Source organism: Oncorhynchus mykiss, chromosome 6 (assembly GCF_013265735.2).
Source record: "Oncorhynchus mykiss isolate Arlee chromosome 6, USDA_OmykA_1.1, whole genome shotgun sequence".
Lineage (NCBI taxonomy): Eukaryota > Metazoa > Chordata > Actinopteri > Salmoniformes > Salmonidae > Oncorhynchus > Oncorhynchus mykiss.
This window is the reverse complement of record NC_048570.1, coordinates 89074568-89093639: the sequence shown is the minus strand read 5'-3', so window position 1 is coordinate 89093639 and position 19072 is coordinate 89074568. Positions and strand designations below refer to the sequence as shown.

Sequence of the window (19072 nt, the reverse complement as noted above, 5' to 3'; positions counted from 1 at the left end):
CTGATGATTATTGGGTATCTCTTCCTCTCTCTCCTCAGTACTGCAATAATGTGAAGGAGCAGCGGATGAATGGCCTACTGCCTGAGCCTCTCCAGATATTTCCTCGAGGTATGTTGTGTGTGTGTGTGTGTGTGTGTGTTCTGAGCACTACAAACTTGGTTTTCTAAGCTCTGTGATGAGAACACAGTCCATTGATGGGGAGGGATTTTGGCTGTGTAGAGGGACTGGGTGCTGGGGTGAGAGAGAGAGAGACTGGGTGCTGGGGTGAGAGAGAGAGGCTGGGTGCTGGGGTGAGAGAGGGAGGCAGGATGCTGGGGCGAGAGAGCGAGGCTGGGTGCTGGGGCGAGAGAGAGAGACTGGGTGCTGGGGCGAGAGAGGGAGTCTGGGTGCTGGGGTGAGAGAGAGAGACTGGGTGCTGGGGCAAGAGAGAGAGACTGGGTGCTGGGGCGAGAGAGAGAGAGACTGGGTGCTAGGGCGAGAGAGAGAGAGAGACTGGGTGCTGGGGCGAGAGAGAGAGAGACTGGGTGCTGGGGCGTGAGAGAGAGAGAGACTGGGTGCTGGGGCGAGAGAAAGAGAGAGACTGGGTGCTGGGGCGAGAGAAAGAGAGAGACTGGGTGCTGGGGCGAGAGAGAGAGAGAGACTGGGTGCTGGGGCGAGAGAGAGAGAGAGAGAGAGAGAGAGACTGGGTGCTGGGGCGAGAGAGAGAGAGAGAGAGAGACTGGGTGCTGGGGCGAGAGAGAGAGAGACTGGGTGCTGGGGCGAGAGAGAGAGAGACTGGGTGCTGGGGCGAGAGAGAGAGAGACTGGGTGCTGGGGCGAGAGAGAGAGAGACTGGGTGCTGGGGCGAGAGAGAGAGAGACTGGGTGCTGGGGCGAGAGAGAGAGAGAGACTGGGTGCTGGGGCGAGAGAGAGAGAGACTGGGTGCTGGGGCGAGAGAGAGAGAGACTGGGTGCTGGGGCGAGAGAGAGAGAGACTGGGTGCTGGGGCGAGAGAAAGAGAGACTGGGTGCTGGGGCGAGAGAGAGAGAGACTGGGTGCTGGGGCGAGAGAGAGAGAGACGGTGCTGGGGCGAGAGAGAGAGGCTTAGGCGAGAGAGAGAGAGACTGGGTGCTGGGGCGAGAGAGAGAGAGACTGGGTGCTGGGGCGAGAGAGAGAGAGAGAGACTGGGTGCTGGGGCGAGAGAGAGAGAAACTGGGTGCTGGGGCGAGAGGGAGACTGGGTGCTGGGGCGAGAGGGAGACTGGGTGCTGGGGCGAGAGAGGGAGACTGGGTGCTGGGGCGAGAGAGGGAGACTGGGTGCTGGGGTGAGAGAGAGACTGGAGAGAGAGAGGCTGGGTGCTGGGGTGAGAGAGAGACTGGAGAGAGAAAGTGGTGGGTTCTGGGTAGAGGACTACAGAACTGTGGGTGCCCATGAGTGGAAAGAATCAACACAGCCACTGCAAAGCAATCAATCAAAATTGACAGAGCCTTTAACATAGACTTTAATGGTATTGTGTTGAGGAAAATGTGCAGTGTGGCTTCGTTTCCCTCTAAAACTCACTAAAGCTCTAATTCATTTGATGTTCCATTTGTGTTTTAATACGTTTTCTAAACGTTTTCACGACCTAAGAAAGAAAGTGTTGTTGATGTGTGTTCCGTTTCACCAATGAAACAATGAGTTGTTCCTTGCCTGCCACTGGGGTCTTGTTCACAGTTGATAAGAGTTAGGATATTACACAATGCGCTATTGTCCTCAAACTCCACTCTGGACCCCAACGCCAGTTCCACTGTATGTCTTCATTGTTCCCCTCTAATCAGGGACTGATGTAGACCTGGGACACCAGGTGGGTGTGTAATTCATTATCAGGTAGGACAGAAAAGCCAGCAGGCTCCGGACCTCATAGGATCAGAGTTGAATACTGCTCTATTGAATACTTGGAGTATGTTCATGTACAGTGTATAAATAGAAGCTGTTTGTCTTGGAGAAGAGTGTTTGGACATAGTTCCACACAGCCCATGTATTCATCTAGTACAGGTGTTACTTCACGTCTCCATCTAGGATGGAGAGAGAGAGAGGGGACATAGTTCCCTACAGCCCATGTATTCATCTAGTACAGGTGTTACTTCACGTCTCCATCTAGGATGGAGAGAGAGAGAGGGACATAGTTCCCCACAGCCCATGTATTCATCTAGTACAGGTGTTACTTCACGTCTCCATCTAGGATGGAGAGAGAGAGAGGGGACATAGTTCCCCACAGCCCATGTATTCATCTAGTACAGGTGTTACTTCACGTCACCATCTGGGAGAGAGGGAGGGAGGGAGGAAGGGAGAGAGGGAGAGAGGGAGGGAGAGAGGGAGCGAGAGAGAGGGAGAGAGGGAGAGAGGGAGCGAGAGGGAGAGAGAGAGGGAGAGAGGGAGGAAGGGAGAGAGGGAGGAAGGGAGAGAGAGAGGGAGAGAGAGAGGGAGAGAGAGAGGGAGAGAGAGAGGGAGAGAGAGAGGAGAGAGAGAGAGGAGAGAGGGAGGGAGCGAGCGAGGGAGGGAGGGAGAGAGGGAGGGAGAGAGAGAGAGAGAAAGGGAGGAAGGGAGAGAGAGAGGGAGAGAGGGAGGAAGGGAGAGAGAGAGGGAGAGAGAGAGAGAGAGAGGAAGGGAGAGAGAGAGAGAGAGAGAGAGGGGGAGAGGGAGAGGGAGAGAGAGAGAGAGAGAGAGAGAGAGAGAGAGAGAGAGAGAGAGAGAGAGAGAGAGAGAGAGAGAGAGAGAGAGAGAGAGAGAGAGAGAGAGAGAGAGAGATCTCCCCACAGCCCATGTATTCATCCAGTACAGGTGTTACTTCACCATCTAGCTGCGTATGTGTAACTGAAACAGAGCATAACTACAAATGTCTGCCACTAGTCCTCCACATCTCCAGCCAAGCAGCAACCCATTTATAAACAGAGCCTGGAAAAAAAGCCATATTTTCCTAATTCCCCTCTCTCTCTCTCCCGGTCTCCAGAGCCACATCTCAATCATTTTTCTGCACAGCTAATTTCAGATTCACCCTCATTTCGCCTTTTTAAACGATTCCTTTTCAGCACCATTTGTAAATGGCCCTGTGATGTGTTCTAAAATTTAGTCAATTACTGTTTCAGCCGGCAAGACTCCAGGGATCCGGAACATACACGGCCTGAAGGTACCATCTCAATAATTGTTTCAGGAGAAAAGTTGGGGCGAAATGGATTGGTAACGCTGTGTTCCACTTATTGAAATGTCAATTGAAGTCAAGGTTCTCTTTCGCACACACACACACACACACACACACACACACACACACACACACACACACACACACACACACACACACACACACACACACACACACACCCCCTCTCTCCGCTTTGTATTTATATATGTAGATGTGTGGCTGTATTCCTTTCTTTTTTTTCTCCATCTCTCCCTCTCATCTCTCTCTCTCTCTCTCTCTCTCTCTCCCTCTCATCTCTCTCTCATTTCCTCTCTCTCTCTCTCTCTCATTTCCTCTCTCTCTCTCTCCCTCTCATCTCTCTCTCTCTCTCTCATTTCCTCTCTCTCTCTCTCCCTCTCATCTCTCTCTCTCTCTCTCTCTCTCTCTCCCTCTCATCTCTCTCTCATTTCCTCTCTCTCTCTCTCTCTCATTTCCTCTCTCTCTCTCTCTCCCTCTCATCTCTCTCTCTCTCTCTCATTTCCTCTCTCTCTCTCTCCCTCTCATCTCTCTCTCTCTCTCTCATTTCCTCTCTCTCTCTCTCCCTCTCATCTCTCTCTCTCTCTCATTTCCTCTCTCTCTCTCTCTCTCTCATTCTCTCTCTCTCTCTCTCATTTCCTCTCTCTCTCTCTCTCTCATTTCCTCTCTCTCTCTCTCTCCCTCTCATCTCTCTCTCTCTCTCTCATTTCCTCTCTCTCTCTCTCCCTCTCATCTCTCTCTCTCTCTCTCATTTCCTCTCTCTCTCTCTCCCTCTCATCTCTCTCTCTCTCTCTCATTTCCTCTCTCTCTCTCTCTCTCTCATTTCCTCTCTCTCTCTCTCCCTCTCATCTCTCTCTCTCTCTCTCATTTCCTCTCTCTCTCTCTCTCTCTCATTCTCTCTCTCTCTCTCTCATTTCCTCTCTCTCTCTCTCTCTCTCATTCTCTCGCTCTCTCTCTCATTTCCTCTCTCTCTCTCTCTCTCTCATTCTCTCTCTCTCTCTCTCATTTCCTCTCTCTCTCTCTCCCTCTCATCTCTCTCTCTCTCTCTCATTTCCTCTCTCTCTCTCTCTCTCTCATTCTCTCTCTCTCTCTCTCATTTCCTCTCTCTCTCTCTCTCTCTCATTCTCTCTCTCTCTCTCTCATTTCCTCTCTCTCTCTCTCCCTCTCATCTCTCTCTCTCTCTCTCATTTCCTCTCTCTCTCTCTCTCTCTCATTCTCTCTCTCTCTCTCTCATTTCCTCTCTCTCTCTCTCTCTCTCATTCTCTCTCTCTCTCTCTCATTTCCTCTCTCTCTCTCTCTCTCTCATTTCCTCTCTCTCTCTCTCTCTCTCATTCTCTCTCTCTCTCTCTCATTTCCTCTCTCTCTCTCCCTCTCATCTCTCTCTCTCTCTCTCATTTCCTCTCTCTCTCTCTCTCTCATTCTCTCATCTCTCTCTCCTCTCATTCTCTCATTCTCATCTCTCTCTGTCTCTCTCTTTCTCTCTCTCTCTCTCTCTCTCATATTTCTCTCATTCCTCTCATTCACATCTCTCTCTCTCTCATATTTCTCTCATTCCTCTCATTCACATCTCTCTCTCTCTTCCTCATTCTCTCTCTCTCTTCTTTCATCCTCTCTCTCTCTTCCTCATTCTCTCTCTCTCTCATTCTCTCATCTCTCTCTCTCTCATATTTCTCTCATTCCTCTCATTCACATCTCTCTCTCTTCCTCATTCTCTCTCTCATTCTCTCTCTCTCTTCTCTCATTCTCTCTCTCTTCCTCATTCTCTCTCTCTCTTCTTTCATCCTCTCTCTCTCTTCCTCATTCTTTCTCCTCTCATTCGCTCTTTCTCCTCTCATTCTCTCTTTCTCTCTCTCTCTCTTCTCTCATTCTCTCTCTCTCCTCTCCCTTCATTCTCGCATTCTCTCCTCTCTCTCTCTCTTTCTCTCCTCTCTCTTTCTCTCTCTTTCTCTCTCGCTCTCTCTCCTTATTCAGCTCCCAGTACTCATTTGGTTACTCTGTGATGGGCGGCTAAGAGCAGGGTATTATATTCTAAGCTGCCCCCCAATGCATCATGGTCCCCTCAATTTTCACACATCTGATTGGATGTTGAAGATGAGCAGGGTTAGACCTAGTAAGTCAAGCAGCACCACGGAGGAAAGGCTTTTTTCACCCGACCATGAAATAGTCATTACCCAGAAACCCCCGTTCAGAAACACCCCGGACTCTCCATCTTCATGTTCTGCTCATATGTTAGCTATTGAAACCCTTCTGCTAATTACAATGTCTTAAATGGGTTAGCCAAGCTGACAACCGTGTCTCTAGGTCATTCATAAATCCATGTTCCATTCTAATAAGACTACATTGCGTTGTGTTTTAGTCGTAGGGCCGGGCTTCCCTTGAAATGCTGAATTTCGCTGTACCTGTATTTTACTCAACATTTACGTCAAGGCTTCCTGTTGACAATGTTTTGATGGGGAATCTCTTTAAAGGTGGAATCTTTGTTTCTCCATAGATGATGTTGAAACTCTTTGATCATGTTTCATCTCAAATTAATTGGCTCTACAAGATACTGTACATTTAAATGAGGTCTTCTCTGGGCACTAATTAAAAGGAGAATCCCTGCCTTAGTGGACCAAACAAGGTGACCTGTGGACCCCAATTAAACAAGTTATTTTTAGAACGACCACCCCGTTTCCCTCTGGTTTCTGTTGAACCTGGGTTGAATCCGGGTGTGCTGGGTCTTCGGTGTAAAAACCCCACCATACCCATGCAGAGCTGGACAGAAGTACATTTCCTAGAAAGATGGTACTTTTCCTCCTAATGTGAGTCTTTCAATCTGTTTTTTCATCGATGCTCCTCCCATACGCCCATAGTCTATCTCTCTCTCTCCCTGTCTCCCTCGTTCTCTCTCCTCTATCTGTCTCCCTCATTATCTCTCCTCTATCTCTCTCTCTCTCCCCGTCTCCCTCGTTCTCTCTCCTCTCTCTCTCTCTCTCTCCCTGTCTCCCTCGTTCTCTCTCCTCTATCTCTCTCTCTCCCTGTCGCCCTCGTTCTCTCGCCTCTATCTCGCTCTCTCCCTGTCTCCCTTGTTCTCTCCTATCTCTCCTCTCCCTGTCTCCCTTGTTCTCTCTCCTCTATCTCTCTCTCTCTCCCTGTCTCTCTCTCTCTCTCCCTGTCTCCCTTGTTCTCTCTCCTGTCTCCCTTGTTCTCTCTCTTCTCTCTCTCCGTCTCCCTCGTTCCCTCTGTCTCTCTTATACTCTCTCCTGCTCTCTCCCTCTCTGTCAAGCTACTCCTTCCCTCTCTCTAACAAAAGTCAATTAACCCTCAGTTTGAACTGAGAGAAAAAGAGAGTGAGAGAGATTGTGTTGATTCAGTCAATGGGTTCATTAGAAGGCCTGTGTGCTTGCTGCCTGCCTGGCTGGCTGTTGGCCTTGCCAACTTATTGTCTCTGTCTCTTTTTGGCTGCAGGTGAACACAAGGCCCAATGACTGTTCCCCCGCCGCCATCGGCTCTATGCCCAACAATAGGTGAGGAGTCTGGAGGGTTAAGGCCCAACTGCCTGGGGGTGGATGGAGGAGGGAATGTATGGACATGCCAGTGGATGGATAGATGGGTGAATGAGTGTGTTGGTGGATGGGTGAATGAGTGCGTTGGTGGATGGATAGATTGGTGAATGAGTGTGTTGGTGGATGAATAGATTGGTGAATGAGTGTGTTGGTGGATGGATAGATGGGTGAATGAGTGTGTTGGTGGATGGATAGATGGGTGAATGAGTGTGTTGGTGGATGGATAGATGGGTGAATGAGTGCGTTGGTGGATGGATAGATGGGTGAATGAGTGTGTTGGTGGATGGATAGATGGGTGAATGAGTGTGTTGGTGGATGGATAGATGGGTGAATGAGTGCGTTGGTGGATGGATAGATGGGTGAATGAGTGCATTGGTGGATGGATAGATGGGTGAATGAGTGCGTTGGTGGATGGATAGATGGGTGAATGAGTGTGTTGGTGGATGGATAGATGGGTGAATGAGTGTGTTGGTGGATGGGTGAATGAGTGCGTTGGTGGATGGATATATGATTGTGCTTCTCAGATAGACCGTGTTTTTGAATATATTGGTATATATGTACAGTACCAGTCAAGTTTGGACAAAACTACTCATTCAAATTGTAGAATAATAGTGAAGACATCATGAAATAACACATATGGAATCATATGTTAAACATTCTTCAAAGTAGCCTCCCTTTGCTTTTCTCTTTGCTTATTTGAGATGTTCTTGCCATACTATGGACTTGGTCTTTTACCAAATAGGGCTACCTTCTGTACACCACCCCTACCTTGTCACAACATAACTGATTGGCTCAAATGCATTGAGGAGGAAAGAAATTCCACAAATGAACTTAACAAGGCACACCTATTAATTTAAATGCATACCAGGTGACTACCTCATGACGCTGGTTGAGAGAATGCCAAAAATGTGCAAAAATTACAGCTTTGCACATTTTTGGCAGTCCATATTAGCAATAACAGCTCAAATAGGCAAATTGAAACGAGAGTCCGTCATTACTTTAAGACATGAAGGTCAGTCAATCTGGAAAATTTCAAGAACTTTGAAAGTTTCTTCAATTGCAGTCACAAAAACTATCAAGTGCTATGATGAAACTGGCTCTGTTGAGGACCGCCACAGAAAAGGAAGACCCAGAGTATAAGTTCATTAGAGTTTCCAGCCGCAGAAATTGCAGCCCAAATAAATGCTTCACTGAGTTTAAGTAATAGACACATCTCAGCATCAACTGTTCAGAGGAGACTATGTGAATCAGGCCTTCATGGTCGAATTTCTGCAAAGAAACCACTACTAAAGGACGCCAATAAGAAGAGACTTGCTTGGGCTAAGAAACACGAGCAATGGACATTAGACTGTTGGAAATCTGTCCTTTGGTCTGATGAGTTTAAATTTGAGATTTTTGTTTCCAACAGCTGTGTCTTTGTGAGATGGAGAGTAGGTGAACGGATGATCTCTGCATATGTGGTTTCCATCGTGAAGCACGGAGGAGGAGGTGTGATGGTGTAGGGGTGCTTTGCTGGTGACACTGTCAGTGATTCATTTAGAATTCAAGGCACACTTAACCAGCATGGCTACCACAGCATTCTGCAGCGATATGCCATCCCATCTGGTTTGCGCTTAGTGAGACTATCATTTGTTTTTCAACAGGACAATGACCCAACACACCTCCAGGCTGTGTAAGGGCTATTTGACCAAGAAGGAGAGTGATGGAGTGCTGCATCAGATGAAATGGCCTCCACAATCACCCGACCTAAACCCAATTGAGATGGTTTGGGATGAGTTGGACTGCAGAGTAAAGGAAAAGCAGCCAACAAGTGCTCAGCATATGTGGGAATTCATTCGAGACTGTTGGAAAAGCATTCCAGATGAAGCTGGTTGAGAGAATGCCAAGAGTGTGCAAAGCTGTCGTCAAGGCAAAGGGTGGCTACTTTGACGAACACTTTTTTTTGGTTACTGCATGATTCCATATGTGATATTTAATAGTTTGGACGTCTTCACTATTATTCTACAATGTAGAAAGAAAAGAAAAGGCTGAGAATGAGCAGGTGTGTCCAGACTTTTGACTGGTACTGGAGACTATAGTGTAGACATCACACCTTTGCTCTGTAGCCTGTGTCTTTTGACTGAACCTAGATGTTGTCATTTTTCAGTCCCAGTCTAAAGAAGTCCTCCGCAGAGCTAAAGAAGATTTTGACTAATGGACAGGTATTGTATTTCTCCCCCTTTTGAACTAACACACACGTGTCCCCAACGGCTGTCCTCAGGGCCTTGGCCTGCACCCTGTTAGTCCCTGTCCTCAGGGCCTTGGCCTGCACCCTGTTAGTCCCTGTCCTCAGGGCCTTGGCCTGCACCCTGTTAGTCCCTGTCCTCAGGGCCTTGGCCTGCACCCTGTTAGTCCCTGTCCTCAGGGCCTTGGCCTGCACCCTGTTAGTCCCTGTCCTCAGGGCCTTGGCCTGCACCCTGTTAGTCCCTGTCCTCAGGGCCTTGGCCTGCACCCTGTTAGTCCCTGTCCTCAGGGCCTTGGCCTGCACCCTGTTAGTCCCTGTCCTCAGGGCCTTGGCCTGCACCCTGTTAGTCCCTGTCCTCAGGGCCTTGGTCTGCACCCTGTTAGTCCCTGTCCTCAGGGCCTTGGCCTGCACCCTGTTAGTCCCTGTCCTCAGGGCCTTGGTCTGCACCCTGTTAGGCCCTGTCCTCAGGGCCTTGGCCTGCACCCTGTTAGTCCCTGTCCTCAGGGCCTTGGCCTGCACCCTGTTAGTCCCTGTCCTCAGGACCTTGGCCTGCACCCTGTTAGTCCCTGTCCTCAGGGCCTTGGCCTGCACCCTGTTAGTCCCTGTCCTCAGGGCCTTGGCCTGCACCCTGTTAGTCCCTGTCCTCAGGGCCTTGGCCTGCACCCTGTTAGTCCCTGTCCTCAGGGCCTTGGCCTGCACCCTGTTAGTCCCTGTCCTCAGGGCCTTGGCCTGTACCCTGTTAGTCCCTGTCCTCAGGGCCTTGGCCTGCAACCTGTTAGTCCCTGTCCTCAGGGCCTTGGCCTGCACCCTGTTAGTCCATGTCCTCGGGGCCTTGGTCTGCACCCTGTAACATCCTGTTATAGAAGACACATCATGTCCCTGTCCTCAGGGCCTTGGTCTGCACCCTGTAACATCCTGTTATAGAAGACACATCATGTCCCTGTCCTCAGGACCTTGGTCTGCACCCTGTTAGTCCCTGTCCTCAGGACCTTGGTCTGCACCCTGTTAGTCCCTGTCCTCAGGACCTTGGCCTGCACCCTGTTAGATCCTGTTATAGAAGACACATCATTTCCCTGTTAGTGAGTGTCTGGTCCTGTTATAGAAGACACATCATGTCCCTGTTAGTGAGTGTCTGGTCCTGTTATAGAAGACACATCATGTCCCTGTTAGTGAGTGTCTGGTCCTGTTATAGAAGACACATCATGTCCCTGTTAGTGAGTGTCTGGTCCTGTTATAGAAGACACATCATGTCCCTGTTAGTGAGTGTCTGGTCCCTGTTATAGAAGACACATCATGTCCCTGTTATAGAAGACACATCATGTCCCTGTTAGTGAGTGTTGTCCTGTTATAGAAGACACATCATGTCCCTGTTAGTGAGTGTCTGGTCCCTGTTATAGAAGACACATCATGTCCCTGTTAGTGAGTGTCTGGTCCCTGTTATAGAAGACACATCATGTCCCTGTTAGTGAGTGTCTGGTCCTGTTGTAGAAGACACATCATGTCCCTGTTATAGAAGACACATCATGTCCCTGTTAGTGAGTGTTATAGAAGACACATCATGTCCCTGTTAGTGAGTGTCTGGTCCTGTTATAGAAGACACATCATGTCCCTGTTAGTGAGTGTCTGGTCCTGTTATAGAAGACACTTCATGTCCCTGTTAGTGAGTGTCTGGTCCTGTTATAGAAGACACATCATGTCCCTGTTATAGAAGACACATCATGTCCCTGTTAGTGAGTGTTATAGAAGACACATCATATCCCTGTTAGTGAGTGTCTGGTCCTGTTATAGAAGACACATCATGTCCCTGTTATAGAAGACACATCATGTCCCTGTTAGTGAGTGTTGTCCTGTTATAGAAGACACTTCATGTCCCTGTTAGTGAGTGTCTGGTCCTGTTATAGAAGACACTTCATGTCCCTGTTAGTGAGTGTTGTCCTGTTATAGAAGACACATCATGTCCCTGTTAGTGAGTGTTGTCCTGTTATAGAAGACACATCATGTCCCTGTTAGTGAGTGTTGTCCTGTTATAGAAGACACTTCATGTCCCTGTTAGTGAGTGTTGTCCTGTTATAGAAGACACTTCATGTCCCTGTTAGTGAGTGTTGTCCTGTTATAGAAGACACTTCATGTCCCTGTTAGTGAGTGTCTGGTCCTGTTATAGAAGACACTTCATGTCCCTGTTAGTGAGTGTTGTCCTGTTATAGAAGACACTTCATGTCCCTGTTAGTGAGTGTTGTCCTGTTATAGAAGACACATCATGTCCCTGTTATAGAAGACACTTCATGTCCCTGTTAGTGAGTGTCTGGTCCTGTTATAGAAGACACTTCATGTCCCTGTTAGTGAGTGTCTGGTCCTGTTATAGAAGACACATCATGTCCCTGTTAGTGAGTGTCTGGTCCTGTTATAGAAGACACATCATGTCCCTGTTACTGAGTGTCTGGTCCTGTTATAGAAGACACATCATGTCCCTGTTAGTGAGTGTTGTCCTGTTATAGAAGACACATCATGTCCCTGTTAGTGAGTGTTGTCCTGTTATAGAAGACACATCATGTCCCTGTTAGTGAGTGTTGTCCTGTTATAGAAGACACATCATGTCCCTGTTAGTGAGTGTCTGGTCCTGTTATAGAAGACACATCATGTCCCTGTTAGTGAGTGTCTGGTCCTGTTATAGAAGACACTTCATGTCCCTGTTAGTGAGTGTTGTCCTGTTATAGAAGACACTTCATGTCCCTGTTAGTGAGTGTTGTCCTGTTATAGAAGACACATCATGTCCCTGTTAGTGAGTGTCTGGTCCTGTTATAGAAGACACATCATGTCCCTGTTAGTGAGTGTTGTCCTGTTATAGAAGACACATCATGTCCCTGTTAGTGAGTGTTGTCCTGTTATAGAAGACACATCATGTCCCTGTTAGTGAGTGTTGTCCTGTTATAGAAGACACTTCATGTCCCTGTTAGTGAGTGTTGTCCTGTTATAGAAGACACATCATGTCCCTGTTAGTGAGTGTTGTCCTGTTATAGAAGACACATCATGTCCCTGTTAGTGAGTGTCTGGTCCTGTTATAGAAGACACTTCATGTCCCTGTTAGTGAGTGTTGTCCTGTTATAGAAGACACATCATGTCCCTGTTAGTGAGTGTTGTCCTGTTATAGAAGACACATCATGTCCCTGTTAGTGAGTGTTGTCCTGTTATAGAAGACACATCATGTCCCTGTTATAGAAGACACATCATGTCCCTGTTAGTGAGTGTTGTCCTGTTATAGAAGACACTTCATGTCCCTGTTAGTGAGTGTCTGGTCCTGTTATAGAAGACACATCATGTCCCTGTTAATGAGTGTCTGGTCCCTGTTATAGAAGACACATCATGTCCCTGTTAGTGAGTGTTATAGAAGACACATCATGTCCCTGTTAGTGAGTGTTGTCCTGTTATAGAAGACACATCATGTCCCTGTTAGTGAGTGTTGTCCTGTTATAGAAGACACATCATGTCCCTGTTATAGAAGACACATCATGTCCCTGTTAGTGAGTGTTGTCCTGTTATAGAAGACACATCATGTCCCTGTTAGTGAGTGTCTGGTCCTGTTATAGAAGACACATCATGTCCCTGTTAGTGAGTGTCTGGTCCTGTTATAGAAGACACATCATGTCCCTGTTATAGAAGACACATCATGTCCCTGTTAGTGAGTGTTATAGAAGACACATCATGTCCCTGTTAGTGAGTGTCTGGTCCTGTTATAGAAGACACATCATGTCCCTGTTATAGAAGACACATCATGTCCCTGTTAGTGAGTGTTGTCCTGTTATAGAAGACACATCATGTCCCTGTTAGTGAGTGTCTGGTCCCTGTTATAGAAGACACATCATGTCCCTGTTATAGAAGACACATCATGTCCCTGTTAGTGAGTGTTGTCCTGTTATAGAAGACACATCATGTCCCTGTTAGTGAGTGTCTGGTCCTGTTATAGAAGACACTTCATGTCCCTGTTAGTGAGTGTTATAGAAGACACTTCATGTCCCTGTTAGTGAGTGTCTGGTCCTGTTATAGAAGACACATCATGTCCCTGTTATAGAAGACACATCATGTCCCTGTTAGTGAGTGTTGTCCTGTTATAGAAGACACATCATGTCCCTGTTAGTGAGTGTTGTCCTGTTATAGAAGACACTTCATGTCCCTGTTAGTGAGTGTTGTCCTGTTATAGAAGACACATCATGTCCCTGTTATAGAAGACACATCATGTCCCTGTTAGTGAGTGTTGTCCTGTTATAGAAGACACATCATGTCCCTGTTATAGAAGACACATCATGTCCCTGTTAGTGAGTGTTGTCCTGTTATAGAAGACACATCATGTCCCTGCTACTGAGTGGCCGGTCATTGATTTCCTCTGAAAGCTGCTGCCCACTTCCTGTTTCACCGCCTGCCCCGGTCGACATCTTTATCCTGACCTACTGGATAGATATTCTTTGTCTTAGCTGAGCGCTGTTGCCTAGGACACACTCACACACGTAAGGCCAGGCAAAGTGTGTCAGGCAGACAATTAAGCCCAGCCACTTCCCCGATGTCGCCTGTAACACATTGGTCTAATGGAGCCATACTCCCTCTCTCCCTCTCTCTCTCCCTCTCTGTCTCTGTCTCTGTCACCTGTAACACATTGGTCTAATGGAGCCATACACCCTCTCTCCCTCTCTGTCTCTGTCACCTGTAACACATTGGTCTAATGGAGCCATACACCCTCTCTCTCTCTCTCTCTCCCTCTCTGTCTCTGTCACCTGTAACACATTGGTCTAATGGAGCCATACCCCCTCTCTCTCTCTCTCTCTCCCTCTCTGTCTCTGTCACCTGTAACACATTGGTCTAATGGAGCCATACCCCCTCTCTCCCTCTCTCTCTCCCTCTCTGTCTCTGTCACCTGTAACACATTGGTCTAATGGAGCCATACCCCCTCTCTCCCTCTCTGTCTCTGTCACCTGTAACACATTGGTCTAATGGAGCCATACCCCCTCTCTCCCTCTCTCTCTCCCTCTCTGTCTCTGTCTCTGTCACCTGTAACACATTTGTCTAATGGAGCCATACCCCCTCTCTCCCTCTCTCTCTCCCTCTCTGTCTCTGTCACCTGTAACACATTGGTCTAATGGAGCCATACCCCCTCTCTCCCTCTCTCTCTCCCTCTCTGTCTCCCTCTCTGTCTCTGTCACCTGTAACACATTGGTCTAATGGAGCCATACCCCCTCTCTCCCTCTCTCTCTCCCTCTCTGTCTCTGTCTCTGTCACCTGTAACACATTGGTCTAATGGAGCCATACCCCCTCTCTCCCTCTCTCTCTCCCTCTCTGTCTCTGTCTCTGTCACCTGTAACACATTGGTCTAATGGAGCCATACACCCTCTCTCCCTCTCTCTCTCCCTCTCTGTCTCTGTCTCTGTCGCCTGTAACACATTGGTCTAATGGAGCCATACCCCCTCTCTCCCTCTCTGTCTCTGTCACCTGTAACACATTGGTCTAATGGAGCCATACCCCCTCTCTCCCTCTCTCTCTCCCTCTCTGTCTCTGTCACCTGTAACACATTGGTCTAATGGAGCCATACCCCCTCTCTCCCTCTCTGTCTCTGTCACCTGTAACACATTGGTCTAATGGAGCCATACCCCCTCTCTCCCTCTCTCTCCCTCTCTGTCTCTGTCTCTGTCACCTGTAACACATTGGTCTAATGGAGCCATACCCCCTCTCTCCCTCTCTCTCCCTCTCTGTCTCTGTCTCTGTCACCTGTAACACATTGGTCTAGTGGAGCCATACCCCCTCTCTCCCTCTCTCTCTCCCTCTCTGTCTCTGTCACCTGTAACACATTGGTCTAATGGAGCCATACCCCCTCTCTCCCTCTCTCTCTCCCTATCTGTCTCTGTCACCTGTAACACATTGGTCTAATGGAGCCATACCCCCTCTCTCTCTCTCTCTCTCCCTCTCTGTCTCTGTCACCTGTAACACATTGGTCTAATGGAGCCATACCCCCTCTCTCCCTCTCTCTCTCCCTCTCTGTCTCTGTCTCTGTCACCTGTAACACATTGGTCTAGTGGAGCCATACCCCCTCTCTCCCTCTCTCTCTCCCTCTCTGTCTCTGTCTCTGTCACCTGTAACACATTGGTCTAATGGAGCCATACCCCCTCTCTCTCTCTCTCTCTCCCTCTCTGTCTCTGTCACCTGTAACACATTGGTCTAATGGAGCCATACCCCCTCTCTCTCTCTCTCTCTCCCTCTCTGTCTCTGTCACCTGTAACACATTGGTCTAATGGAGCCATACCCCCTCTCTCCCTCTCTGTCTCTGTCACCTGTAACACATTGGTCTAATGGAGCCATACCCCCTCTCTCCCTCTCTCTCTCCCTCTCTGTCTCTGTCTCTGTCACCTGTAACACATTTGTCTAATGGAGCCATACCCCCTCTCTCCCTCTCTCTCTCCCTCTCTGTCTCTGTCACCTGTAACACATTGGTCTAATGGAGCCATACCCCCTCTCTCCCTCTCTCTCTCCCTCTCTGTCTCCCTCTCTGTCTCTGTCACCTGTAACACATTGGTCTAATGGAGCCATACCCCCTCTCTCCCTCTCTCTCTCCCTCTCTGTCTCTGTCTCTGTCACCTGTAACACATTGGTCTAATGGAGCCATACCCCCTCTCTCCCTCTCTGTCTCTGTCACCTGTAACACATTGGTCTAATGGAGCCATACCCCCTCTCTCCCTCTCTCTCTCCCTCTCTGTCTCTGTCTCTGTCACCTGTAACACATTGGTCTAATGGAGCCATACCCCCTCTCTCCCTCTCTCTCTCCCTCTCTGTCTCTGTCACCTGTAACACATTGGTCTAATGGAGCCATACCCCCTCTCTCCCTCTCTCTCTCCCTCTCTGTCTCTGTCTCTGTCACCTGTAACACATTTGTCTAATGGAGCCATACCCCCTCTCTCCCTCTCTGTCTCTGTCACCTGTAACACATTGGTCTAATGGAGCCATACCCCCTCTCTCTCTCTCTCTCTCCCTCTCTGTCTCTGTCACCTGTAACACATTGGTCTAATGGAGCCATACCCCCTCTCTCCCTCTCTCTCTCCCTCTCTGTCTCTATCTCTGTCACCTGTAACACATTGGTCTAGTGGAGCCATACTCCCTCTCTCCCTCTCTCTCTCCCTCTCTGTCTCTGTCTCTGTCACCTGTAACACATTGGTCTAATGGAGCCATACCCCCTCTCTCCCTCTCTGTCTCTGTCACCTGTAACACATTGGTCTAATGGAGCCATACCCCCTCTCTCCCTCTCTCTCTCCCTCTCTGTCTCTGTCTCTGACACCTGTAACACATTGGTCTAATGGAGCCATACCCCCTCTCTCTCTCTCTCTCTCCCTCTCTGTCTCTGTCACCTGTAACACATTGGTCTAATGGAGCCATACCCCCTCTCTCTCTCTCTCTCTCCCTCTCTGTCTCTGTCACCTGTAACACATTGGTCTAATGGAGCCATACCCCCTCTCTCCCTCTCTCTCTCCCTCTCTGTCTCTGTCACCTGTAACACATTGGTCTAATGGAGCCATACCCCCTCTCTCCCTCTCTGTCTCTGTCACCTGTAACACATTGGTCTAATGGAGCCATACCCCCTCTCTCCCTCTCTCTCTCCCTCTCTGTCTCTGTCTCTGTCACCTGTAACACATTGGTCTAATGGAGCCATACACCCTCTCTCCCTCTCTCTCTCCCTCTCTGTCTCTGTCTCTGTCACCTGTAACACATTGGTCTAATGGAGCCATACACCCTCTCTCCCTCTCTCTCTCCCTCTCTGTCTCTGTCTCTGTCACCTGTAACACATTGGTCTAATGGAGCCATACCCCCTCTCTCTCTCTCTCTCTCCCTCTCTGTCTCTGTCACCTGTAACACATTGGTCTAATGGAGCCATACCCCCTCTCTCCCTCTCTCTCTCCCTCTCTGTCTCTGTCTCTGTCACCTGTAACACATTGGTCTAATGGAGCCATACCCCCTCTCTCTCTCTCTCTCTCCCTCTCTGTCTCTGTCACCTGTAACACATTGGTCTAATGGAGCCATACCCCCTCTCTCCCTCTCTCTCTCCCTCTCTGTCTCTGTCTCTGTCACCTGTAACACATTGGTCTAGTGGAGCCATACCCTCTCTCTCCCTCTCTCTCTCCCTCTCTGTCTCTGTCACCTGTAACACATTGGTCTAATGGAGCCATACCCCCTCTCTCCCTCTCTCTCTCCCTCTCTGTCTCTGTCTCTGTCACCTGTAACACATTGGTCTAATGGAGCCATACCCCCTCTCTCCCTCTCTCTCTCCCTCTCTGTCTCTGTCTCTGACACCTGACAAGTATCTCCCCCCTCCTGCTCTCTCTCTCTCTGTCTCTGACACCTGACAAGTATCTCCCCCCTCCTGCTCTCTCTGTCTCTGACACCTGACAAGTATCCCCCCCTCCTGCTCTCTCTGTCTCTGTCTCTGACACCTGTAAAGTATCCCCACCTCCTGCTCTGTCTCTGTCTCTGACACCTGACAAGTATCCCCGCCTCCTGCCCTCTCTCTCTCTCTCTCTCTGACACCTGACACCTGACAAGTGTCTCACCCCCCTCCCATGTAACCCAATCAATGGGGCTGAATTGGAGTAGGTGGTGGTGGTGCTGGGTCATTTTTAACCCCCAGTGTAGCCCCTTTCCCCCTGGCCAAAATGAACCTTGACAGCAGGCCATTGACTTGATATCATGCTGGTCTCAGCAGCACAAACAAGCATCTGCCCACACAATCAGGCTATTGACAAACCTGCTAGCCAGGACCAGCCCCTACCCCATCCACCCAAACAGATGTCTCTATCTAATACAGGTTATGAGATATAAATATTTATCTGATAGCTGTCATGGGGTTTAAATGGGACGGGTGTTGGAGATTGGGGGGTTGTTGTAGGTATTGATGAAGTGACAAGGGTCACGCCAGCCGAGGACGTGTCTTTATTAGGCTATAGACTTTATAAAAAAGGCTGGAACTGAGCCCGTGTCCTCACTCACAACAGAGCTGGTAAACTGGGATGGCTCGGGGGTTGTTTCAGTGTGTTTTGTCCTGAAGCAGAGCAGACTGTGTGTATAAGGGATGGCTCGGGGGTTGTTTCAGTGTGTTTTGTCCTGAAGCAGAGCAGAATGTGTGTATAAGGGATGTCTCGGGGGTTGTTTCAGTGTGTTTTGTCCTGAAGCAGAGCAGAATGTGTGTATAAGGGATGGCTCGGGGGTTGTTTCAGTGTGTTTTGTCCTGAAGCAGAGCAGAATGTGTGTATAAGGGATGTCTCGGGGGTTGTTTCAGTGTGTTTTGTCCTGAAGCAGAGCAGAATGTGTGTATAAGGGATGGCTCGGGGGTTGTTTCAGTGTGTTTTGTCCTGAAGCAGAGCAGAATGTGTGTATAAGGTTGATACATAATATTCTGATGGAAACAGACCATTGTATGCGTACGAATTACCAGGCTCTTCATTAAAACACTCACGACAGGTGTGATGGAGAAAGATAATTGTCTGTAAGATTTCAGAAATGTCAACAAAACTAAATGCGTTGGATAAGAGCGGATCATTTTAGTGAAATAGATTCTGCTTCATATTTTGTTGGAGATGCTCCTGTATTGCTAGAACAACATCATGTTGTGGTGCTGTGTGGTCCTTTCCCGCTACGACCCTGGAAAAGCAGGATGTGTTTATTTGACTACAGGTGAAATAAGTTATGATGAACTTCTCAAGGTGGAGAATGTGTGGTGATGAGCTTGATGCTAATTTCCAGGAAATAGGCCTATCTGGGAAATTCATTACCAGGAAATAGGCCTATCTGGAATATTCATTTCCAGGAAATAGGCCTATCTGGGATATTCATTTCCAGGAAATAGGCCTATCTGGGATATTCATTTCCAGGAAATAGGCCTATCTGGGATATTATTTGTAGGCTATGCTGGTGACATCATGCTGCTTGGCTGCCATTTGAAAAATATAAATTATATTTTGTCTCATCATGAAGCTTATCCACTTTATCTGCCAAGTGAGAATGTGCCAAGACCAGATCACTTTATCTGCCAAGTGACAATGTGCCAAGACCAGATCACTTTATCTGCCAAGTGAGAATGTGCCAAGACCAGATCACTCTATCTGCCAAGT

At 48.5% G+C, this 19072-nt stretch overlaps 1 protein-coding gene across 2 annotated transcripts in view; it reads left to right on the top strand.

Moving 5' to 3' along the window:
* The window catches only part of LOC110526789 (dual specificity mitogen-activated protein kinase kinase 5), a 137025-nt gene that overhangs the window by 17956 nt on the left and 99997 nt on the right, over positions 1-19072 (top strand). For both annotated transcript variants that reach the window (XM_036981434.1, XM_036981433.1), the window contains exons 4-7: positions 39-108; positions 3103-3143; positions 6618-6676; positions 8862-8916. In XM_036981434.1, the coding sequence (XP_036837329.1) occupies positions 39-108; positions 3103-3143; positions 6618-6676; positions 8862-8916 (225 nt within the window). The remainder of the gene's footprint in view (positions 1-38; positions 109-3102; positions 3144-6617; positions 6677-8861; positions 8917-19072) is intronic.